General features: G+C 40.5%; 6 protein-coding genes and 7 non-coding genes across 13 annotated transcripts; 2 read left to right on the top strand and 11 right to left on the bottom strand.

The window, feature by feature from the left end:
- Positions 1 to 125: 125 nt before the first annotated feature.
- LOC108034178 (probable palmitoyltransferase ZDHHC24) lies at positions 126 to 1,219 on the bottom strand. Its single transcript, XM_044094348.2, has one exon. It carries the CDS (start codon positions 1,122 to 1,124, stop codon positions 216 to 218), a length of 909 nt encoding a protein of 302 aa, XP_043950283.1. The 5' UTR covers positions 1,125 to 1,219; the 3' UTR covers positions 126 to 215.
- A 189-nt stretch (positions 1,220 to 1,408) lies between these two features.
- LOC122818889 (small nucleolar RNA Me28S-Cm2645) lies at positions 1,409 to 1,482 on the bottom strand. Its single transcript, XR_006368373.1, has one exon. It is a non-coding gene; the product is annotated as a small nucleolar RNA Me28S-Cm2645 (small nucleolar RNA).
- Positions 1,483 to 1,643: 161 nt separating this feature from the next.
- On the bottom strand, positions 1,644 to 1,717 carry LOC122818891 (small nucleolar RNA Me28S-Cm2645). The gene has a single exon (XR_006368375.1). It is a non-coding gene; the product is annotated as a small nucleolar RNA Me28S-Cm2645 (small nucleolar RNA).
- A 161-nt stretch (positions 1,718 to 1,878) lies between these two features.
- On the bottom strand, positions 1,879 to 1,952 carry LOC122818894 (small nucleolar RNA Me28S-Cm2645). The gene has a single exon (XR_006368378.1). It is a non-coding gene; the product is annotated as a small nucleolar RNA Me28S-Cm2645 (small nucleolar RNA).
- Positions 1,953 to 2,114: 162 nt separating this feature from the next.
- On the bottom strand, positions 2,115 to 2,188 carry LOC122818893 (small nucleolar RNA Me28S-Cm2645). The gene has a single exon (XR_006368377.1). It is a non-coding gene; the product is annotated as a small nucleolar RNA Me28S-Cm2645 (small nucleolar RNA).
- Positions 2,189 to 2,338: 150 nt separating this feature from the next.
- Positions 2,339 to 2,413, bottom strand: LOC122818890 (small nucleolar RNA Me28S-Cm2645). The gene has a single exon (XR_006368374.1). It is a non-coding gene; the product is annotated as a small nucleolar RNA Me28S-Cm2645 (small nucleolar RNA).
- A 152-nt stretch (positions 2,414 to 2,565) lies between these two features.
- LOC122818895 (small nucleolar RNA Me28S-Cm2645) lies at positions 2,566 to 2,639 on the bottom strand. Its single transcript, XR_006368379.1, has one exon. It is a non-coding gene; the product is annotated as a small nucleolar RNA Me28S-Cm2645 (small nucleolar RNA).
- Positions 2,640 to 2,789: 150 nt separating this feature from the next.
- On the bottom strand, positions 2,790 to 2,863 carry LOC122818892 (small nucleolar RNA Me28S-Cm2645). The gene has a single exon (XR_006368376.1). It is a non-coding gene; the product is annotated as a small nucleolar RNA Me28S-Cm2645 (small nucleolar RNA).
- A 712-nt stretch (positions 2,864 to 3,575) lies between these two features.
- LOC108034179 (sperm-associated antigen 7) lies at positions 3,576 to 4,861 on the bottom strand. The gene is made up of 2 exons (XM_017108996.3): positions 4,718 to 4,861; positions 3,576 to 4,628 (listed from the first exon to the last, which is right to left on the bottom strand). The coding sequence occupies exon 2, from the start codon at positions 4,554 to 4,556 to the stop codon at positions 3,795 to 3,797; it is 762 nt and encodes a 253-aa protein (XP_016964485.1). The 5' UTR covers positions 4,557 to 4,628; positions 4,718 to 4,861; the 3' UTR covers positions 3,576 to 3,794.
- Positions 4,862 to 5,188: 327 nt separating this feature from the next.
- Positions 5,189 to 7,236, top strand: LOC108034272 (cryptochrome-2). The gene is made up of 2 exons (XM_017109130.3): positions 5,189 to 5,937; positions 6,005 to 7,236. Exons 1-2 carry the CDS (start codon positions 5,271 to 5,273, stop codon positions 6,955 to 6,957), a joined length of 1,620 nt encoding a protein of 539 aa, XP_016964619.1. The 5' UTR covers positions 5,189 to 5,270; the 3' UTR covers positions 6,958 to 7,236.
- A 101-nt stretch (positions 7,237 to 7,337) lies between these two features.
- LOC108033466 (uncharacterized) lies at positions 7,338 to 8,358 on the top strand. Its single transcript, XM_017107803.3, has one exon. The coding sequence runs from the start codon at positions 7,496 to 7,498 to the stop codon at positions 8,141 to 8,143; it is 648 nt and encodes a 215-aa protein (XP_016963292.1). The 5' UTR covers positions 7,338 to 7,495; the 3' UTR covers positions 8,144 to 8,358.
- Positions 8,359 to 9,313: 955 nt separating this feature from the next.
- On the bottom strand, positions 9,314 to 10,078 carry LOC108033281 (uncharacterized). Its single transcript, XM_017107548.2, has 2 exons — positions 9,918 to 10,078; positions 9,314 to 9,839 (listed from the first exon to the last, which is right to left on the bottom strand). Exons 1-2 carry the CDS (start codon positions 9,939 to 9,941, stop codon positions 9,501 to 9,503), a joined length of 363 nt encoding a protein of 120 aa, XP_016963037.2. The 5' UTR covers positions 9,942 to 10,078; the 3' UTR covers positions 9,314 to 9,500.
- A 43-nt stretch (positions 10,079 to 10,121) lies between these two features.
- Positions 10,122 to 10,930, bottom strand: LOC108033507 (uncharacterized). Its single transcript, XM_017107850.2, has 2 exons — positions 10,844 to 10,930; positions 10,122 to 10,788 (listed from the first exon to the last, which is right to left on the bottom strand). The coding sequence occupies exons 1-2, from the start codon at positions 10,884 to 10,886 to the stop codon at positions 10,361 to 10,363; spliced, it is 471 nt and encodes a 156-aa protein (XP_016963339.1). The 5' UTR covers positions 10,887 to 10,930; the 3' UTR covers positions 10,122 to 10,360.
- Between the last annotated feature and the right edge of the window lie 12,332 nt (positions 10,931 to 23,262).

The following is a 23,262-nucleotide window of genomic DNA, read 5'->3' as shown; positions in this document are numbered from 1 at the left end:
AAAATAAGGTTAATATCGAACTCATTTTGTATGTAAAGAATACTGTTAAAAAGTTATCTAAAAAATATTTTTTTTTTGTTTAAAAATAGATTATGGATCTTTATGATAAAATAGCTCAGTTCAGAAATGATTTTAACATTTTAATTTAATTTTGTTAAAGTTATTTAGCAACACAATCAATAATTTCGAACATAAAACCATATATAATCTCAGTATTAGATGTTTTTTTCCAAGCCCCGATCTCCAGCACCTCTATCCCCATCTGTGGGCTCCCAATGGAATCCATCGTGGGGCAGTGGGCTTGGTATGAACGGCGAAATCCAGGTCCATTTCATTCGCCTCCCCAAAAACGACTCCAAGTTACTGCGCACTCCTTGCTTGTACAGAAAGTTTTGAAATTTAAACTCGAAGCATATTGATCCATTTCTGATGACGGACCAATGCTCCAAAATCATGTAACCAGCTGCGCAAATCCCGATCCAAATCAAAGCAAATGTAGCTGCAAACACAAGCTCGTATTTTGCAGGATATCCGAAGTCAAAAATATCGAGTTTGGCATTGTTTTTAAGAAAACGGAATCCTAGAATATTGTGCAGCAATCTGAAGTTGTGTCTCCCTCCACGTAACACACATATAAAGATAAAAGATGATATCATAGAGATCAGGCAGCTTAGAAACAAGTAGATTACAAAATAGAAAAAGTATCTGTAGTTTGCATGGCCGATGCAGCAACCTGTAACAATGCAGTGATGGTCTCGCCCAAGGACACATACATCGCAGGATTTGCAGTGACTTGCTCGGGGTGGTGTCGAAACCCGGCACACATCGCACTTGTGCCAGTCCTCACTGTGTCTTCCGTGCTCCAATTGATCCCTCATTCGCTTGGGATCGATGGTTGAATCCACCAGTATGCACATGACAAAGTTGGACAATATATTAGAGGTGAGGAACAGTCCCAGCACCCGTTGAAATATGTAACTGGGTGTCCCATAATCGGACAACTCCGGCAGCACTATCTCCATGAGTATTTTGTATACCGCAGGCACTACGCAAAAAATAAATAGCATGAGTAGTCGCTCCTTCTTCTTTTTCGGCCAGATTTTCTTCAGCGAACGGAATTTCATTTTTATATATTCAAATGTTTTTGATTCTGAATTTATTTGGAGAGACTGGTATATATGTGTCGACTTGATAGCTAACTTCTTTTAAACATGTAATTTCTCTTACTACCCATTTTTAAAATGAAAAAAGTGTTTTGTTAAGTGAATAAATTTATTCATATTCAAAGTATATAGTTGACCACATAATCCAGCCGTTTTTGTCGTCATACACTGGAACTCTGTAAAATTAAGAACATAGATTAGTAAGAAAAAAGTAAAAACAAAGTGGCATTAAAAATAAAATTTTGAAAATCAGTTCTACTATCAAGATAAATCAGCATAGACGTCAGTTGTCCCTATCTAAAGATCTCATCATAAAAATTGTGGATTTTTTACAATAAACAAAACTTACATTCGTAGTAAATCTTCGAGTTCGGTTAATCCATTAAAAAAAATCCGAATTGTCCTCCCCCTGCAACAATTATAAATTAGCGAATTATTGTAGTAATTTCCGGTATAAGTAATAACTAGATTTATATTTCGATAATCAGTTCTACTATCAAGATAAATCAGCATGGACATCAGTTGTCCCTATCTAAAGACCTCATCATAAAAATTGTGAATTTTTACAATAAACAAAACTTACAATCGTGGAAAATCTTTTAGTTGGGTTGATCCATTAGAGATATCAGGATTGTCCTTCCCCTGCAACAAATATAAATTAGCGGATTATTGTAGTATTTTCTAAAATAGGTTTTAACAAGATTTTTATGTGTGGATAATCAGTTCTACTATCAAGACAAATCAGCATAGATATCAGTTGTCCCTATCTAAAGATCTCATCATAAAAATCGTGGATTTTTTACAATAAACAAAACTTACATTCGTGGAAAATCTTTTAGTTGGGTTGATCCATTAGAGATATCAGGATTGTCCTTCCCCTGCAACAAATATAAATTAGCGGATTATTGTAGTATTTTCTAAAATAGGTTTTAACAAGATTTTTATGTGTGGATAATCAGTTCTACTATCAAGACAAATCAGCATAGATATCAGTTGTCCCTATCTAAAGATCTCATCATAAAAATCGTGGATTTTTTACAATAAACAATACTTACATTCGTAGTTCGGTTGATCCATTAGAGATATTAGGATTATCCTTCGCCTGCAACAAATATAAATTAGCTAATTATTGTACTATTTTTAAAATAAGTTGCAACAGAAGATTTTCATATTTTAATAATCAGTTCTACTATCAAGATAAATCAACATAGACATCAGTTGTCCCTATCTAAGTATCTCATCATAAAATTTCACGATTTTTGTACACAAACAGTACTTACATTTGTGGAGTTTCATCATTTTTGAATTATTAGAGAAATCCTGGTTCCAATTTCATCTAAAAGAAAAAAATATTTTTAGTAATTTTCCAGAGAAGACCACAGGCTCAAAATAATTATTTTATTTAATCAGTTCTACTATCAAGATAAATCAGCATGGACATCAGTTGTCCCTATCTGAAGATCTCATCATAAAATGTTAGTATTTCTGTACAACAATTAGTACTTACATTTGTGAAGGTTCTTCATTTTTGTTTCATTGGAGATATCCGGGTTCCAATTTCATTTAAAATAATATTATTTTTAGTAATTTTTCAGAGAAGACTACAGGCTCAAAACAATTATTTCTGTAATCAGTTCTACTATCAAGATAAATCAGCATGGACATCAGTTGTCCCTATCTAAAGATCTCATCATGATTGTCAATGTTATTTGGATGAAAACATTACTTACCGCTTAAAGATTTCACGCTGGTCCTAAGAAGTCTCAAAATGAGACTTCTTGGTTCAGCTGCCACGCTGTTAAGATCCGTACATTTTTCGGTAGCGTTTAAGCATTCAGCTGTTCAAAAGGAGGTTGCCAATGATATAGCCATGAATTTCCTGGCATTTCCTTGCGAAATGCATCTTTATTTTATATATATTTTTTATTTTTGCTCTGCAACACGTGGTATCTTTCTGGGCTGATGAGTTAAACTGTGACTGCTTCACCGCCGTGACAGCAGTGACCAAAAACAAAATACTGGATACTGCAACTTTTTGGATTTTTTGGTGCCTTTTGAGTGGCGCCCCGTTTTTTAGATTAATTTGAATTTCTCGGTTTTTTCTATGGTTTTATTATATAAATAGATATTGCGATTCGGACGCTGTTGCGGATACATAACTTGTTCTAAACACTTCACTTCCAACTTTCGCTTCCTAATTGGCCAACAAATTAAATTGCTTATTACTTATGATTTACATGGCAGTCGGTGACCCTGCATGTGACTAATCTGAATCAACAAAACTAATCTCACTCGATACAAGGCTGTCATAACTCGAAAAATAAGGCCTTTTTTGGGGAAAGCATTCAACTATATAACCCTAAATGAGAGATGATTCTTAAGCCTCTTTTAATTTTCTAAATACAATTAATGTAAGTGGTGATGGTATTGCTAATATTTTAAAAAGGGTTTGGCTTTACAATAATTGACAAATATAATCGAAAAGGAATTTGGAAGCAATACAAGCATGGCTGATTCTCTTTTTTATGGTTGTAGATTTATGAATCCCTTACAGAGTGTAATCATATTTTTTGGGCTACGACAGTCTTGCATTAAGTGATCTATCTCCATACTAATTGTGTTCCAGCCGACTCATGGGTCCTCTGTGGTTGTGGTTGCCTCCTGCGCTTGCTGCTCCTGCTCCAGCTCCTGCTGCTGCGCCAATCGCATACGCTTCTTGGCCTGGATGTCGGCCAGCGTTTGTTCGATGGAGCGCATGTCCTTCTTGTTCTTACTGGGCACGAATCCGTAGCTTTGATTGGTCTCCGTCTTGCGAGCCGCCTGCAGTGCGGCCGACTCTCCGATGAGGTGGGCATACTTGGCCTTGTAATTGGTCGTGGGTTTCACATCGCCGGAGACGTGATCTCCGGCTGTGGATGTGGATGAGCTCGCCGCTTCGGAGGTGGAAGCCTCTTTGTCACTCTGCTCCTGCGCCAATCGCTCGCGCCGTCGCTCTGCGTACTCCTTGGCTATTTCTGGATTCCAGCCGTCTCCGTTCCGTCGGGCCGTGACCTCATCTTCGCCAGGAGCGTGCTCCTTTTTGTACACGACCGAATGCCGGTCCACATCCTCGCGCCCAAAGCTCATGGCAATGAAACCGCCATTCTCGGCCACCTCGTGTATGACCGAGCGATGAACCTTGTCCAGCGGCTGGAACTCGATGCAATGTCGGTCGTCCTTGGCGAATCGGCCCATCCTTTCGTCCACATACTTCCGGAATCGGAGGAGTTCCTCCTTCTGTTTGTTCTGCATCCGCTCCATCATTTCGCGCTGCTTCTTGATCAGCGTCTTCTGCTGCTCGTTGTTGGCAGGCGGCGCATCCATGGCATTCAGTATCGAGTCCAGCAGATCCATTTTCCCGCCGTATTTGCCTCGCTGTTCCGCCGTGATTCCCTTGCTTGTTGTTGACCAATTGGCGGAGTGCGCCTGCGATGCGATTCCACCAAAGGAAATGCGAGGGAATCTCGGTTAATCGGGCTGTTCGTTCTCATCAAGCGAATTTTCGTGAGACTTACCACTCTCTGGCGCTTATTATGAGCCCCTCGGGGTGTTCGATTGTCGTTGATTTGTTTGTTTTGTGGGGTAAAGTAAATAGTAATTATAATTATATTGGCAACCGGTGCTTGTGCACCAAATTTATTCTAAGAAAAATACTGAAACTGGGAGATGCCAACTCGGCCACAAATGTGGTATTTCGGTATTTTTAAATCACCCAACAGCTGTTTACACTCGGCAGCAAGCCTAAGATCATTGCTTGGATTTTCTAAAAAACATTTTCTAAGTTAAGGCAAGAAAGGTTTTAAAATGAGGACTTTTAATAAAATGCAAACACAAATATTGACCAGTTTTAGGCTATTTCTCAGTTTTTGTATTGGATTTTTACGATTTTTTTCTTGTTTTTTTCCTTTGTGATTAAAAAACATGAATTAAAATGAAATTTTGCAGCGCAGTGTAACTGCGTTAAGGAAAGAGAGTTGGCAGGTCTCTTCAAGCGTTTTTGGTTTTTGAAAAACATTTCCTACTGTAGGTCCGAACTAATACCGTTTTGAATCACGGACACGTGCTGAAATGGATGCCCAGAGATCCACACTGGTCCACTGGTTCCGCAAAGGACTTCGGGTCCACGACAATCCCGCTTTATCGCAGATTTTCACAACCGCCAATGCGAAGCCCGGGAAATACCATATCCGTCCGATTTTCATACTGGATCCGGGAATCCTGGATTGGATGCAGGTAGGAGCCAATCGGTGGCGATTCCTTCAGCAAACGCTGGAGGACTTGGACAAGCAGCTCCGCAAACTGGATTCTCGTCTCTATGTGGTGCGCGGAAAGCCCGCAGACGTTTTCCCGAAGATATTCAAGAGCTGGCGGGTTGAACTCCTTACTTTTGAGACAGACATCGAGCCGTATTCCCTTTCCAGAGATGCTGCCGTACAGAAGTTGGCCAAATCCGAGGGTGTCAGGGTGGAAACCCACTGCTCTCACACGATTTACAATCCGGAATTGGTTATAGCCAAGAATTTTGGAAAGGCTCCTATTACCTATCAGAAGTTCCTAGGTATTGTGGATAAACTAAAGGTACCCAATGTTCTAGGGGATCCCGAGAAACTCTCGAAAAAGGTTGAGCCACCGAAAGACGAAGTAGAGCAGGAGGATTCGGCAGCCTATGATTGTCCTACTATGGAGCAACTGGTCAAGAGGCCGGAGGAGCTGGGACCCAACAAGTTCCCGGGAGGTGAGTATGCTTTCAAGCTGATTTATCCTAGTATGAATAATAAATCGTGATATATTCCCATAATCAGGCGAAACAGAGGCTCTGCGACGAATGGAGAAATCCCTAAAGGATGAACTTTGGGTTGCCCGCTTTGAGAAGCCCAACACGGCACCTAACTCCCTTGAGCCTAGCACGACTGTGCTAAGTCCGTATCTGAAATTTGGATGCCTAAGTGCTCGGTTGTTTCATCAGAAACTCAAGGAGATCCTCAAGCGCCAGACGAAGCATTCTCACCCTCCCGTTTCGCTAGTTGGACAACTTCTGTGGAGGGAATTCTATTACACTGTGGCTACAGCCGAACCAAACTTTGACCGGATGTTGGGCAATGTCTACTGCATGCAGATTCCATGGCAAGAGCAGCCCGATCACCTAAAAGCATGGGCTCATGGACGCACCGGCTATCCTTTCATCGACGCCATAATGCGTCAACTGCGCCAGGAGGGCTGGATCCATCACTTGGCGCGGCATGCGGTAGCCTGTTTTCTAACGCGCGGAGATCTGTGGATTAGCTGGGAAGAGGGGCAACGGGTCTTCGAGCAGCTACTGCTGGATCAGGATTGGGCCCTGAACGCTGGCAACTGGATGTGGCTCTCCGCCTCCGCATTCTTTCATCAATACTTTCGGGTTTACAGCCCGGTGGCTTTTGGCAAGAAGACGGATCCCCAGGGTCACTACATAAGAAAGTATGTCCCGGAACTCGCTAAATATCCAGCTGGATGTATTTATGAACCCTGGAAGGCCTCGCTGGCCGATCAAAGGGCGTACGGCTGTGTCCTGGGCACGGATTATCCCCACCGGATTGTGAAACACGAAGTGGTGCACAAGGAGAACATTAAGCGAATGGGCGCCGCCTATAAAGTGAACCGGGAGGTGCGCACGGGCAAGGAGGAGGAGTCGTCCTTCGAGGAAAAACCAGAGACCTCCACTTCAGGCAAGCGGAAGCGAAAGGCAGCCGGAAATGCCCCAAAGCGAAAACGTTAAAATTTATATATGTGTGCTAATTTAAGAAGGATGAATTCTGATATGGGTATAGTAATCGTTTATAAGTGAATCTGAACAAATTGTGCATGTTATATTTTAGATATCAGTCCTAACAGTGTTCTACCCTAATAAGGGTAGATGTATTGCTAGTTTTAAGCATTTGTTATTTCTTAACCACTTATTAAAACAATTTCTTGCACAACTAACTGATTGAATATAAAATAGTAAGATGACTTGAAAAGTACTTGAAATATATTTGAAATAAAATATAACTCTAAATACCTTCCATTATATTTACGAATTGCCACTCTCAAATATAGTGTCAGCGTTGAAAACATCGTAGCCTTGGATTTAACTTCTTTCCCAACCGAGTTGGCTCAGTTGTCGAGCTAAGCAGTGAACTTCAGTCATATCTAAAATTTCGGCAACTTAAGACCTTCCAATTTTTGTTTGTTAATAAATATTTTTTTAAATTCCCTTTGCGGTTTTTTGTGCGATAGGTCCTTATTTTCGAAAATCCAACTTACCCACGAAAATCATGTTTCGCAACTTGTCGATGTTGAGAAACAAGCTGGCACTGCAGCGGATTCAGGTTTCCCGTCTGACCTCGCGCTCCACAATGTCAACCGGAATGACGTGCCTCACAATAAATCGCCCTAGGAACATCGACGGCGTGACGGTGATAGATATCAATATGAATGATATGGCCAAGAATGATGTGGAGTTCAATCGTAATTTCGTCAATTCGCTGACATCGGTGGACCGCCCTCACTTCGTGGAACCAATTCAGCCAGTGGGCACTGATGCGGTGGAGTCGCCTCCTGCAGAGGACTCTGCTCCGGCGGAAAACGTGAACATTTTGCCCCCAGGTGCGCCCAGTTCCGTTCTCGGCGTCGATGGAAATCCCATTGTGCCCATCGAAATCGATGGCTGGAATCAGGACGATGAGGATCCCACCGTGCAGAAGAACGCCAAGGACGTGGACATCGGCAATGACGACGAGTACAAGGCCGAGATGGCTCTGCGGGTGCCCGAGGTGAGGGAAGCCCAAACCGAGTACAAGGGCATCAAGGTGAAGCTGCCGGAAACGGCCAACCAGGATGTGGGCACCTATCGCTTCCGTCGCGAGCCTGAGGATCTCAAGGCGGTCGGAGACGACACGCGTCTTGTCCGATTCGACAAGTAGACGAAACGTGTTCTTTGTTCCAAATTTTACCCACTATCTTTGCCTTTATTCGAAATGTGTTTGGATTTTCTGGTCGACATCCGCAAATAGCTTTTCCAATTTTGTAACACAGCTGACCATTCCAACAGGGATGGCAACTTGAATTGGATGAAAGTGGGTTCGGTTGTAGTCGCGTTACCATTGATGTAATCGGATTAAAATTTACTTCAGGTACATGTCGTGGAAGTATTTTTATAGGTATGAACTTCGGAACTTGGGCTTACTAGAGAGAAGAGGAAGCGCTTCCGACACTATAAAGAATATATTTTTGATTAGGATCCATAGGCGAGTCGATCTATTCATACAATCTGCAGTGTTAGCTGTGGCTTGCAGTTCAAGGTATAATAATTGATTTAATTTTTTGTACCCCGAACACCTTGCAGGCAAACTGCGATTGCCCAGTCTAGATGCCAATGCAAGCATATGGTCATAATAGCAATATGCAAATTTCAAAGCTATGGCCAGTTGGGTTGGTTTTTATTACATGGCCACTAAGAACTGTCAGTTGGCGGACGGTCATGCCTAAATAAAAATCCAGCTATGGACCACGACCACTATTTTCACCCACTCCAGTCCACTCCACACATCACAAAAGATCGTTTTGTGGTCAATGGCAACCGAAACCGGGGCAAACACTTCCCATAAATTGCATTAAAAGCGGGCCAGAGGCGAAACTACTCGTAACAATGCAGCAGATATAAACACGCAGCAAAATGCAGGCTCTAAACCAAAATTGAATTTGCGGTTTTGCCTGCGGGGGCGTGGCTGGGGCGCTGGGAGGTGGGATGTGGGAGGTACAAGTGATTGCAGGTGGGGCACAGCAAATAACTGTAAATGAAGCTAAAATGCGGTCAGCCGAATGGGGGATGCAATAAAAACGGCCAGAGGCCTAGCGGAGGATGGTCGACAAGATTGATTACAGTCAATGCGAACAGTGACAGAAACTCAATGTGTTATGGCTAGCAAAAGGAAATGGTCTTCAAGTTTTGTAAATTGGCAAAAACCAGGAAACATGCATGATCAAAGGGGCCTTCAAAACCTTCACATGGTCCATTACTAAGCGACAATATAAATATAAAGTAAATCTAAAGGTAAACGTACGAGTACATCGAAAGTAAACACATATTTCGCTTTTTATATATAATTTCATTTTTGATATCGTTTTCCCTCAATAATAACTATATTCGTCGATTTCGCTGCTTTCACTACTTTCCTTTTGAGGATCACATTTCCTGTTATTACGCAAAAGGTTAGTCTTTTTGGTTGCATTTGAAAACTTATAAGCCATTTTCAAAGACTTTTTCTGCCTTCGATAAAATTAAAGACACCTTTTTTCTTCAATAGGAAGTTTATTAATGAGAATATCGATCGTGTTGATGCGGTTCGTAATACTATTTTCCAATTCCAGCCGACGTTCGTTGTAGATCCTAAATTGAGCTTGGAACTTCAATTTCTCTTCCATAGGACTCCACTTACTAACAATGTCGAGTTTTTTAATCCACTGCGAAAACTCCGTATTTCCCATGGACAAGTCTTTATATTTTTCCACTATATCTCGGAGGCCTCTGGTTGACGTGACGTTCGTACTGAACCCGAAATTTGGCAAAAGGAATATTGCTGTCAGCTTCATACTGCTAATTCGAAGTGCTGGCTGAGACTAATGTTTAAAAAGGGTATTGTTACAGGTCTACCCAAACAATTCGATAGGCTTTATAATGACAAGCATTCTAAGTACCTGGACCCTTAATGATCCAGCCATAAGTGTATTTATACATATATTTTAAAACCTTTTTTAAAAACGAAAATATCTTTGTGTAAACACCTCATTTTTTGTAATTTGAATAAATAGGTTTAGACCTATTACTTCGCCTAAACCAAATAAACAAAACAATAGATAAGTCGGTCCTAGATAATCTTGAAATAATATGTGAATTACAAATTTGAGATTCCATAACAGGACTACTTTTATTTACAACTTTTACTTTAAATATGAACCTATAAAAAGTTTGATTTCTTTTTGTTTAATTTGCTTAAAAACAAAACAGGAAAACCAGTTATAAAATTATACTATCGTCTAAATGTAAAAAACATGTTTGTTTCTTAATGATAGTAAAGTTATTAAAGTTATATTGATAACCCTTAAAGTTCTTTACAAATGGTCGCCTATACAATATTACCTTAGTAATCGTCATAGTCATAACTTTTCTGCCTAATATTACTTGGGCAATCGTAACTATTGCTCTTAATTGTGTCCTTTTTCATATAATTGGATAGCTGATAGGCGTTTTCAAGTGCACTTTTCTGGAGTGTATAGTACGGCACACATCCCTGGCCTCCGTCTCTTAGGCTTAATTGAGTTTTGACTCTGGATAAGCGAGTAGTAATCTGGTCTTCAAGTTCTTGACGTTCCTTGTCGTAAGCTCCGAATTTTATCCGCAACCGCGTTTTCCACACAACATCTCTCTTACTATGGATAGCATTGTAGAGTTTTTCAATCCACTGGGCGAATTCAGCATTTCCAGTGGACAAGTATCTATATTTGTCTACATAGTTTTGAAGTTTACGTTTAGTGTCACGCGCAAGATCATCCATTCTGCTTAAGGCGACTGCGAGAAATATTAAATTATTGAGATATAAATTTGGACCTCTACATGGACTTACCAAAGCCCAGATTTGCCAATATAAAGATAAAAATGATCTTCATTTTGCCATCGAGAATCGCCAACTGATACTGGTAATCAAAACGTTCCTGTTTTATAGATTTTGGCTTAAAGAACAAATCAATTTGCCATGTTTAATTCTTAAAAAAATGTTTTTTTGGTGAAAAAACGAGGAGCGTATAATATCATTTAACGCATGTATACGTAAGTTGTGGAGTTCGTTGTAGTTGAATGGTTCTATTGTTTTAATCTTTTCATATACTGACCTCACTTTAAAGAAATATAGTTTTAGCATTTGTTGTTCTTGAACCTGGTCAGTTTTTCGCTGCCGTAGCTAAGCCCACATATCAAACTTATGGCAGCAACATCCCTCTGACATGGAAATGGATACTCTGGGAAATTCACTGCCGGTAGTTTGCGCCTGGAAATGATGTGGTCGGTTAGTTGCGGTCCGTGTGGTTGTTGGATCAGGCCGCTTCTCTTGATGACGTTGGGCATGGAAATGACGACCGCCTGACGGCAAAACTTTTTTTTGCGGACCCAACCGTAAATGTAACTACAGCAGATAGAACTAGGCCCTCCGGCAGTAGGTCAGGCATCCGAAACCCGACGTCCAGACATCAGACGCCACACCAGCGTGGTTTTTAAATGAAAATGCCCATGCCCCAAATTGTTAGCCAGTGGCATTTTTGCAGTTTCGAAAGGGGTTTGGTTCTAGGGGTTATTAGTAGGCGATTTTGAACGCGAGTGGGGTATCTCACTTTTACGAAAGACATGCTCTTTCTAATAAAATATTCTGAATAATCAATAATAATCCATACTGTGGAAATGTGCAATTTTAGAAATTTAATTTAACAACTTAACAATTTAAAAACCATGTTACCTATATAAATCCCATATTGACCATTATAGACTTGAAACCTAAGACTATGGACTTTTATTATTATAAATACTTTGATTTTTATAAATTTGACTACAGTGTGGAGTGCAGCAAAAAGAATCGATAAGTCAGTTTCCAGCTCACCGCCCCGATGTGCCACTCCCCTTTCCGCCCACGACTCCCCCAACCGGAGGCCATCAACATCATCATTATCATTACCGTTATCATCGTTGGTCGGCCGGCTTTTCCGCTGGGCCCGAGAGTTGGCCAAGGGCCATTACAGAAGTTGACCAACTTTTAATACCCGCACTGGCCATGTTGCGCATGTGTAATCCCATTAAAATCCAATAAGTTAAATTATTTCCATTATTATTATGTGAACGCACTTTGTCGCCGTCCGTCCATCAGTTTATCCGGCCCATTGCCACCCCGCACCCACCTCTTTTGTGTCCTGCGTGATAACAGCTCATGTGGGCGTTTATCTCTCGTGTGGCTTTTGTCCGCCGATGCCGTTGTCATCCTCACCTCTACACTTAAAGAATGTTTCGATTGTTTTTAAGTTTCCATCAATTTGGTTTGGAACTGTGTACTAAGCCATAATTGTTAATAATAATAATAAATGTGAGCCAACAGTCCTTACGAAATTATTTATATTTTTTCAAATAAAAAAATTGTTTATGATATCTTTGAAATGATAAAAAAGGGTTTTTATTTTAAAATTCCTTCGTCCTAAATTTATTTTTTTAAAACTTCCTAAATAACTGGATTTTGAAATGCTTTTAAAAATTAGTCTATATTTTTGAACAAACTTCTTCATTTGCATATTTTTTAACCACACAATTTGTATCTCCTTCAAGTCTCGGATAAGTGTATATTTCAGTGTAGAGCTTAAAATCTGGCGGCAGCACTTTTGACCAGTATCTGCAACACTCCAAACTCTGCTGTTTGTTTCTGTTTCATCTACTGGCCGATGTCCGAGTGTGGTCACGCCCTCAGCCCCTGTCCTCATGTTCGCTGTTTGTTGGCCATTAAATTGCATTACGTTCGTGCAATCATTATGATTGCCATTGCCATTGCCGTTGTTGCCGCTGTTGTGTCGAGTAATTTGCGTATATTTTTTAATTACTTGGATGCTGGCCACAAAGCTTAAGGGCCGCCGAAATGTCGATGGGACTTAACATTAATAATAGATTTCGTCAATGAACGTTCCTCAGAAGGTTCGCAATAACAAGAAATTCCTGTGGACTAGCTCACATTTAAAATCTTAATTGGAATTATTCAACTCAAGGAAATATTATAATTTTTTAACTGAAAACCCAAATATTTAAAAATATTTTTAGAGTGTTGGGGATTGTGCAATCACACCTTCAATGGTTTCGGTTTGTTTTGGGTTTGCTTATCGAAAGGACTAAGGACCCTTGACCGGATTTATTGACCAGTAAAAGCCCTAAAACAATCACTGCCAATTTACCTAACAAAGATTACAAAGTTGAAGTTCGAGTATCCCAACAAATAGGTATTACATGGAATTGAAAACTTGGCCGGACCAAGCCCTTCGATAACACGCTTACAATGGCATCGTTAATGGATCCAGAGCCCTGGACGGATGCAATCACCATCAATATCCAGCAATCAATACTCGATGAGCCAATCGAAGGCAAACCAGACCATAAATGCCTGTGAGCCACTTGAAAGTCATCAAAGCTGATATCTAATGGAATTCTTAAACTTTTGCTGGTCATTCCCACCCCATCTCCCCCACTCCCTCTATTTTCCCAACCAAAGGGTCCATAATTAAACATGCAACGCATAATGGAGCTCTAATGGCTAATGAACGGGGTGGATTGGGTGGTCGCAGGGCGCTTGGGGCTGGGGATGGAATGCAAGATGCCAGGCGGTGTAAAATTTGCATTTTTCCCTCTGTCCGCCGCGCCAATGGAATTGAAAATTAACTCATTAAACTCGTCGGCGGCCAACGCGTCGTATACGTAGTGCGGCAAGATCTCGCCAAAGATTAATGATTTTCCAAGTGGCAGCGGGAGAGGGAGGGGCTGAGAGGCGAGGAGGTGGAGAACGTGAGATATAGATCTCCCGGTTGGCGAGAATTTCCATGCAATTATTTCCATATCAACTTCAATGCGCCGTGAAAAGTCTCGCGTTGGGGACGAGGAGCAGCAATGAAAAACCGATTTGCTGTTGTGACAATTGTAATTTTTCACTCGCTTGGCTTCATTGTCCGAGTTAAACTGATGGTGCCACTGGCAGTGGCACGACGCAGCCACAGCCACTTCCTCAGTTGCCCAGTTCCTCAGATAATCAGAGGTTCCTCGCAGGGCTTTTAATCCTCTGAATTTCATTTAAATGATTACGGTTTTTCATTTCCCTTCGCAGTTGGTTTCTGTGCGTTTGTTTTTGTGTCGCCGACCATCACGTGAGGCATACATTTTTCATCGAGCCGCCCGGCTTTTGGGTATATTTTGCACTCCATTGGCAGTCGCTTTTCGGGGGGATGACCAATTGGGTTTATGATCCATTCCGGCACTCTTATTTCTTCCTTTTTACGAGCCCCTGTCATTTCACTTCATTTTCTTAATGAATTTTTGTTTGTGGGCAGGAGACAGGCGAAAATGGCTAATATAGATAATGCATTAGATTTCAAAAACCTTTCCAGGATCAACCCTTTGTATGCAATTAAATCTAGGACAGAACAAATACTGGTAAACATTTTATTTCTTGTGCTTTGGCTCCAATTTTGTGCTTGACAAATTGCTCTCCTTTTAAATTTAGTTAACCACAAATGGAACAATTAAACTTAAACTTATGTATTCTAAAGTCTGGCACAAAATCTAGCTCATGTAAATATATTTTTGCGGCTGCCCAAAAACTCGGCACATGTCAATTATGCAAATTCGTTTTTCGCTTTTATGGCCTCAACGAAATGCTCCCAAATGTTCCGAAATGTTTTTAAAAATTCATTAGAAAATAAGTTTCATGTAGACCCCTTTCTCTCCTCTCGGGCTAAATGTGCGCCTAATATGATTTCCTTTCCACCAACTAACTATCTGAAACAAAATTGTTGCAAACTACAAAATGATAAGTTAAAACTTTAGTTAGATTAGGCTGAAGTGTTGCTGGTGGAAAAAGTTTATACAATAGTTGCGGAATTTAATGAATGTCTAGTTTTAAGTGCTTAAGCAGGACGGGAAACGATCAGATGCTGAGATCCAGAAAGTCTCTTTAAAATATATATAGTTAAGTACCTATAATTATATAATTGTGATGTATCGTGGGGCAAATGTAGACAAGGCCGAATTGAAAATGTAATTTAAAAGTAAATTTCAATTGCCGAATGCAGGGCATTTATAAATTATGGGGAGCATCCGTGACCGCAGCGCAGACATGATACCAAAGTAAATGCAACATTTTTCGAAATATCAGCTATTCCCCCGCAGGCTCGCAGCTCTTTTGTTGCCATTTCCGAACGACCGCAAGCCAGTCCCTAAACATTGGCCCAAGGACTGACGGGACCAAGGGGACAAGGACCAAGGACCAAGGACCAAAAGACCAAAGACCGGTCCCGGTGATGAGGCACTGAGTAATATTTATTATCACAAAACATTTGTGCAAATGTCCTGGTCGCATAAGCAACGACGCTGTCGGCCAGTCCTTGGAGAACATTTATCTTATTATCTTTGCATATAGCGGCGGCAGCAACAGCAACAAAGGCAACAATGTCGCATAAATAAGACTCAGCGCGGCAACAACAATGCGATGATGAGCAACATTAGGCAAGGACAAACAGAGCCAGGACGCAGGATTCAGCAGGGCTCAGGCTCAGGGAAAAACCAAGAGTCAAGTCAAGCCAACAGACCGCAGAGACAACAGCAACAACAGCACAGTGCCACTACCAGGGCAGAAAGTTGAAATTTTTGGCCAAAGCCTTGCCAACATGACAGCCAAGGAGCGGTGGGGGAGCAGGCCGCAAAAGTTGCTCATACGCCCCGTGTTGCCGAGAAATCAGACCATCCCCCCCCCCATCCTGCATTCGATTTGCTTTGTTTTCGCCAACATGTGGCAACTTTTTGCCTGTGGCAAAATTTTTTAATTGATTAAAGCCGCATTTGCATTGCGGCTTACAAGAAGCTTAACAATTTGCGTGTTCCCCCATATTATTTTTTGGGGCTTTCGCCTCTGTGTTTGCTTGTTGTTTACTTTTGCAAAGAGTTGCAATTGAATTTGTTGTTGCCTTTGCCTTTTGCATTTGGCATTTTTGGCCAATGCAACTACGGTAATTAAAAATATAGCTGAAGCAAATGGCACTCGCTGCTGCAAAAATTTGTAAATGAATTATTTGCACAATTCCTAAAGTGATACGGCTAAGCTCATGGGGGAATATTTGGCTAGAAATATTTGTCGGTCTCGAAAAAAATGTAATGGAATACCTATATTTGCAATGCAATGTGTGTGTTTTTGGCATGCGAAATATATATTACAGTCTATTTACAATTTTTGTAACTTACTTTCCGTTCCTGAATGAATTCTGAATGCATCCTGAATAAATTCCTTTCCGCAGCAAAATAAAACACAATTTGAGCCATGTAAAAATAAAGTAAATAAGTGTACAATCCAGTTGTCTTAAATTATACGTTTGATTTGCAATTAAATGAAAAAAAGGCGAACAAATAGTTTGTGGCTTGCCATTTGCTTAAACATGTTTTTCGTCAAATTCTTTGACATTTTTTGAGCCAAAATAAAATGAGGATGGTGAGGGAAAGGGCGAAACAAATGGCTTCCAAATTGCCCACGGGGATGGCAGCTAAGAAGAAACCGGCTGAGAGCGGAGCACTCTCCTGGGTTCCTTTGGCCGGGCCTAAGCCAATCTGCTGCAAATGGAAAAATAATAAAATCAAAAGGCCAAAAGGCAAAGCAAAGCCAGGGCAGAACCGAAACCGAAACACCGGAAACCCAGCCGATGGGGCAAACGGAAAGTTTCGCAATAAGCGAAACGAAAACTTGGACTCATAGCAGGCGGCAAAGGTTGGGTATTTTCTTGTGGCCGACAGTGATTTTGGACCCAAAAGTGGGTCTAGAAAATTGAGGAATGTATTTCCCTTAACGATTTGCATTGATTTTTCTATACCTGTGGCTTTTTTTCCACAGACTGATGGTTTTTGATGTGGAAAAGGATTAATTGGGGGTCAATTTACAAAGATAATTTCCTTATAACCCGTTTTCCTTGCTTTAAAAATAGTTATGTGCTCTCTTGATTAGGCCTTTGGCGAGAATGTAAATGTTCGGGTTTCCTGAAAATATTTATGCAATCCTAAAACCCACAAAAACAGCATCTAAAACATACAAAACATTTGGCCATTTTTATCAGCCCTTCTGCTTACATTACCATCACGGTTGCTGTTGCGCCATTTTACTAGATAAGTTTTCGGCATTTGTTGTTTTTCAATATTTGCTGTGGTCGCTGAAGTTGCATTATATTCGCCATGTCTGTTGTTATAACAGAGGTTGTTAGAGGTGATTGCTTTATAAAAATATATATACTCTTTGTAACAGGGGATCCTGAAGTTCCTATATATAACTTGACATATATAATTTATCTTGTTGAGGTTTTATTTAAATACCTAATAGATCATATTTTAAAAAACTTATTTGAAATACTAATAGACTTTTTTAATAAGTTTGTGTTTTAAAAATTGGTTTATTATGTTGATTTTATTAGAAGACTTTTAAATTTCGTGAATCTTATGAAGAAATTATTATTTTTTTGTAAATAAAAATATTTTAAAACTATTTTCTTGATGGTGGAGTTTTCAATTCGTGATCCCACATTTTCGCGTCGATTTTCCCCCTGCCATCGAACAATTTCCGGTGTCAGTCGTGTGTTTTGTATTTGGTTCGCTTCGCTACTAATTTTTGCCGCCTGTGCATGGACCAAAAAATTGCTGCTCCCATTGCCAATCCCGGGGGCCACGCACCCTGCAGCTCGGCATTTTGGCCCCCTCGCCAACTTGCCCCGGCGTACGCGGCGTATGCGTGTTGGCCAAGTTGTCGCTGCTGTTGTTGTGGGTTTTGTTGTCTGACAGTTGGCAGGAAAAATATTAACGATGCCACAGCGCTTTTAAAACACACATACCCCCATCTACATACATGGCTCCCCTTTTTCCGCGTTCGGTGCAAAATATTTACTATACTTTAACCGGTATTCTCGGTTGGTTATGCTCCTGTTTTTTCCGTTGTCGCTCGCACAGTTTTCAACTATTTTCGTAATTGCGGCGCATTGTCGCTGCCATTAGTTTTCTCTACCATTTTTTTATTCACTATTTATTGCTCTGTTTCCACTTATTTATGTATTTAGTTCAAACTAACAATGTTTTGGGGATTTATGAATCTATTTTCGGTAGAAACAGTTGAATGCCTTGAAGCTTTAAAATGTAATGGCTTGAACATGTATAACTATCAGTGAATTTAAGTTCGAATTCATATTTCCTTAAGCTCCAAAAGTGGTGGTCAATTGCGGGCTAGTCAGTGAAGAGGATGATGAAACACTGGGAGTATCCCAATTTTGGTTTGTGGCATTTCTAGCATTTTCCAAGCGTAATTGAAATTCCATCGCTCCACCGATAAGGGAGAACTGAACCGTCGACGGACGTTGGGGAAATGCATGATAAGTTCTTCTGACACGGCCAATCATTTGGCCACGACTCGGAACCCCTTTCCCCTTGAATCTCCGTCGCCGCCGCCGCATTTCTACGTGTTTCGCGTTGCAATTTTCAGCTGAGCTCATGTGCAAACGAGCAATTTTCGTCAGCCCGAAAGAAGAAACTCCGATGCTGTTCGAGTTTGATTTTGAGCTGCCGATGCAGCTTGCTTTCAATCAGCTAAGCTGATCGACAATTGAATGAAATGCTTTTTGAGCCAGCGGGACGACGCAGGACCCGCATTCTTCCGTCCTCACTGGCCTTGCTTATTAATTTTCCAATTAGGGCAAGGGCAGCGGAGCCTAATTGGTCTCGTTTTAATAGGAGATTGCAAACCATTTTCCCTGTTGCTGAGCTGCACAGCAGAAAACTGGGTGAGGTATCCCAGTGGCATTGGGTACGGGCGGTACCTCTCCATCTTTTGAACTAAAAGGTTATGAAAAGTGATTAGTTACAATCGAATAAAATGGTATTACCACAGAACACATCACTTCTGCATTTGTTTTCTAAACTATTTTCCTTAATCTGAATTCCCATTGTTGTTCGCAGTGTAAGTCCCAGGGTTTTCCGACTCCAGAGCGTGTACGGAGCATTCGCTTCGCATTATCTGGGTGGCGGCCAACTTGGAAGCACTCGTAGTTGGCCTGTGATATCCAATGAAACTGCATTTCATCCCATGGCTGATCATCCTGGTCCTCTGCACTTGTTCCACCATGGCCGACCACAAAAAGCTACGGTGCACTTGGCAAACACAGGCAAAGTGTGTTATTTGGAAGGGCAAAAAACTGTGCGCCTGCCGACCCATTTATCTGAACAAAACCTATCGCGATTGTCCGCCCACCATGAAGTACTCCTGTAAGGAAGTAGCCCATGGTCCCGATTGCAGATGCTACCGCGTGAGTTGAGTTCCTAAAGCGTAGGGACTTTCTTTCCTTTAAATATAATAAAATATTCATAAAAATAAAGTGTTAAATATTTTTTATGTGCATATTTAAGTTTAGGACTTTAAAATTTATGTAAAGCAAAAACACCCGCCCTATTATTATAACATGATAGATCCCTACATTATAAGTTAAAGTACTTATTTAATCTTATAAAAGATGTATTATATTTGGCACGCTTCTTGTAGAATTCGATCCACCTTCTTTCCTACACTTCGGTTCCAAACGCTAACTTGTAGGTTGACGGTTGGGAATGCGATCGCTTCTGTGGCTGTGCATCCTCGGATGCTGGTGGTACTCAACCGAGGCCGGGAAACCTCAGAGATGCACCTGGTGGGAGCAACACAAGTGTGTCTTTTACCAGGGAAGGTTGATTTGTCGATGCCGCCCCATCACCGATAAGGAAAGACGCTTTTGTCCCGAAGGAATGGTGTACGAGTGCAGAGAGTTCCAGTTTGGGCCCGATTGTAGATGTTATCGGGAAAAGCATGTGCCACTTAAGCACCAATTTATATAACTATAAATGTTAAAATTTAAAGTATTTTTGCAAAACATTTGTGAATATTGTGCTTTAATAAAACCCTTGGGAATATTAGTTTATTATATATTTATACATTTTCTGTGTACTGAACTTAAAAGAAGTCAAGGAGCCCTAAAGAAATTTTTATAAGTTATTCCTTGGGTGCTGCAAGAGTTAAGCTTAATACCCAAACTGTGAAGTTTTCCCTTTTATCTGAAATATTTAAAACACGTTTTTTGCACTTCCCGCTCGTAATGGCCAAAGGTTGGGTTATGTACGTCTGCCAGCCGATTGGCAGATGTTTTAATTTATTTAGTTCGGCACTAAAATTCAATTACACCAGCCTGCATACTACAGTTCCTAAGCCCCTGGGGTATTTTTCCCATCCTATTTTCCCCCACACACGCAGTTTTCAAAATGTTAAAGCTCTCGCATTACGCATACGCCGCGTGGGCTGCTCTCGATGTGCGTGTGTGTGGCTTTTGTCGGCGCCTGGGAGGGAGTATGCAATATTGTTATGGCTTGCGATGCGGTTCATTTGGTTAATGCACCTCATCTGGGTCGGCCTATTATTCACGGTTGCATTGCATAATGACAATTCCTCCGAGTGGTGTGCGTGTGTGTGGGCGTATCTGCGTGGGGAGGGCTTACATGTGTGTTGCAGATACTACGGCGGGCGTTCTTTTGTTACTGCCAGGCTCTTTGTTCTGGCAAAACTAAGCCATCGATGATGGCATTTGCTCCGAAATAAGGGAATAACCAGGTCTCAAAATTTTCATGACAATGGCATAAAATTGAAAACAGTGTCGTACATGTTTTTAATTTTACTGCAACTTAATTAAATTTGTTCTAATTTGTTTGCATTAGAAACACATTCTTTGAGTTGTAGAACAAGGAAATAATATTCGTAATTTAAAAGCCAAATTTAATTAAGTTGTCAGACTATTATGCCTTAAATTCGTGTAGTTCGTATGTGGGGCTTAAGAAAATAACTTTTTTTATGATATCCTCAAGTTTGTTTGATTCTTTTTCCCCCTAAAGGTACAAGAAAATATAAGATTGTTGATTAAATTAATGATCTTTGTTGAATATTAAAAATAACGACGAAAAACGAATATGAATTTAAAGTAACCATTAAAATAATAATTAATTGGGTCGTTTGTGTGCTGAAGGGTACATCTCTTTCTCGTTCTGTCGGTGGCACCTCATATGCATTTTCCTTCTGCATCAGGCTCATATATCGTGGTTTATGAATGCGAGTGTAAGCGGGCCATTGTGTTAATGAAATTTTCGTGGCCGTGTGCGTGGAGAAAATGCTTTCAATAAATAAAATGCCGGGCCAGTGGCCGTGTGCTCCAGCATAATTACGCGTTAAAAAATTACAATAATTTTTAATTAACATAGCGAGCGGGTGAAACTTGCGACCTGGTAAATGAAAGAAAAATACGAGAGAGCTATTTATAATTGTGCATTATGCAAATGCACTTACCTTAAAAGAAAGGAGGAAAACTTACGAAAAATTGTAAAGAAAAAACTTAAGCAAATGTAGATAAATCCAATTAAAGTAAATGTGTATCGTAACTGCATTACGTACCCAAATTAAACAAAACAAATGGGAAAACTGTGTGAGGAAAAGGGATTTACCATTGGGGATTTGGCAGAGGTTGCAGTTTGCTTGAGGATTGCATTTCCTCCACTCAAGAGAAAGTCCTTTTCCTTTTCCTCAATTGTCAAGGAGCACTTTCGAGGCAGCCACGCCCCTCACTAATTTTATCTATTTCTTGCACTTTGGCCAAAAAGCAATTGTCTTAGACAACGTTTCATCATCCAGGCAGACGTCGCCGCCCTCAAGTGGCAAGGGGGGGTGGAAAAGCGGTGAGGTGGGTGGGAAAACGGGGTGCTGAGGGGTCGGGTGAAGGGTGCTTGAGCTCGAGCTTGTTGAAAATCAATTTCTTGCATCATTGTTTGCCAAGTGAAGTGCACTGGAAAATTTCTTCGTAGCCAACAGAGCAGCGCTCCCCATTCTCCCCAACTCGCCTTGATTTCTCCTCTGGCTGTATTAAAAATCAACGTCATATTGATGCATCGAGTGCAAAGCCAAATGAAAGCAATTAAGCTGCTCAACTTTTCGACTCCGTCTACGGTAGGGTTTATCTGGAATGGCGTGTTGCCAGAATGGGTGGCAAAAGGTGTTGGTAACCCCTCCTAACAGATTCATTTTCCTTTGCCTGATTACTTTTGGCCAATTGCCGTCGTTGTTGCCTTGGACCAAAAGACTGCATCAAAGTTGGCTCTAACGAATCGTAATAAAGGAATTAGCCAGGGAAGAGTCCTGGTCATGTGAAGCTGTCAGATTTAAGCTTTCTAACCTCTGCAACAATACCTGCATACAGTCTGGGTCACATAAATGGGGGATTAAGAAACGGGGGAGAAAGGGTTTCATAACGATGCTTTAGGGCTTTACAATAGAAAAAATGAAAAAAAAATTTTATTGTGATAATGGGCTTTACTTTCTACTTTACCCATGTATAATGATCTTGGTGTTGTCCCATTTTTAGTATCAATGATATCTTGAAAAGTCTATTGAATTCGGTCGGGAAAATATAAGTTGGCTTTGCTATAAAGTCCATTCAGACCTTTTTTGCAGCACATTATGATGAAATTTGACTCCAATTTGTTTTTAATGTTCTCTAATAATGACATTTTTAAATATATTTGGATTTACTCCAAAACTGCTAAAAATTATTCTTCTTCTTATTTTGTTAAATGGTTCATGCCCATTATCCTGATGTTATTTAAATGATTGCAAGATAAATTAGTATTGCCAAACCTACATTTTTTATTTCACATTGACCACGAAGTGGTTGATCATCGAAGATGGCTTTTCGTGTTTCTACTGTTCTACTGTTCAACTTCTTATTATTCTGTATTCGTATGGACAAGTAAAAAATATTTTAATAACAACCGTGAAATATTTAATAACGAATTTGACTCATATTTTAGATTAAATCCAGAGTGGAGTATACCAACGTTGAGTGCATTACCCATGACCCTGATTTCGCCAACTTTAAGTATTGCCTACTAAAGTCTAAAGTGAATCTGCTAAAAACGCCCGTTACCAAAATAAAGGTTTGTAAATTTACACAAAATTATACTACTCATTTTCATTAGGCTGTTTTTCTTTCACACTAACGTGGCACTAGAATGGCTATAAGCCAAGTTTTGTAAAAACCAGAAATCAAATCCAGTTGCTGCTTATATCTACGGCTTATTCAAAAGTTACTCCAACATGAACCATTGTTGTCCCTTTGACGTAGGTCTGATAACTACACTGACTACAAAATCTCTTTACAGATACCCTGTTTTTTT

The sequence above is a fragment of the Drosophila biarmipes genome, chromosome 2L (genome assembly GCF_025231255.1).
Source record: "Drosophila biarmipes strain raj3 chromosome 2L, RU_DBia_V1.1, whole genome shotgun sequence".
NCBI classification, from domain to species: Eukaryota; Metazoa; Arthropoda; class Insecta; order Diptera; family Drosophilidae; genus Drosophila; species Drosophila biarmipes.
The sequence above is the reverse complement of the archived record's forward strand: the minus strand, read 5'-3'. Positions and strand labels throughout refer to the sequence as shown.

Bases quoted from the DNA above. Each gene is read 5' to 3' on its own strand.
- LOC108033507 (XM_017107850.2), bottom strand. From the start codon at position 10,886: ATGAAGATCATTTTTATCTTTATATTGGCAAATCTGGGCTTTG. The intron at 10,789-10,843 runs GTAAGTCCATGT...TATTTCTCGCAG, and splicing joins ATTGGCAAATCTGGGCTTTG to TCGCCTTAAGCAGAATGGAT.
- LOC108033466 (XM_017107803.3), top strand. From the start codon at position 7,496: ATGTTTCGCAACTTGTCGATGTTGAGAAACAAGCTGGCACTGCAGCGG.
- LOC108034178 (XM_044094348.2), bottom strand. From the start codon at position 1,124: ATGAAATTCCGTTCGCTGAAGAAAATCTGGCCGAAAAAGAAGAAGGAG.
- LOC108033281 (XM_017107548.2), bottom strand. From the start codon at position 9,941: ATGGCTGGATCATTAAGGGTCCAG. The intron at 9,840-9,917 runs GTACTTAGAATG...TTTAAACATTAG, and splicing joins CTGGATCATTAAGGGTCCAG to TCTCAGCCAGCACTTCGAAT.
- LOC108034179 (XM_017108996.3), bottom strand. From the start codon at position 4,556: ATGGATCTGCTGGACTCGATACTGAATGCCATGGATGCGCCGCCTGCC.
- LOC108034272 (XM_017109130.3), top strand. From the start codon at position 5,271: ATGGATGCCCAGAGATCCACACTGGTCCACTGGTTCCGCAAAGGACTT. The intron at 5,938-6,004 runs GTGAGTATGCTT...TCCCATAATCAG, and splicing joins ACCCAACAAGTTCCCGGGAG to GCGAAACAGAGGCTCTGCGA.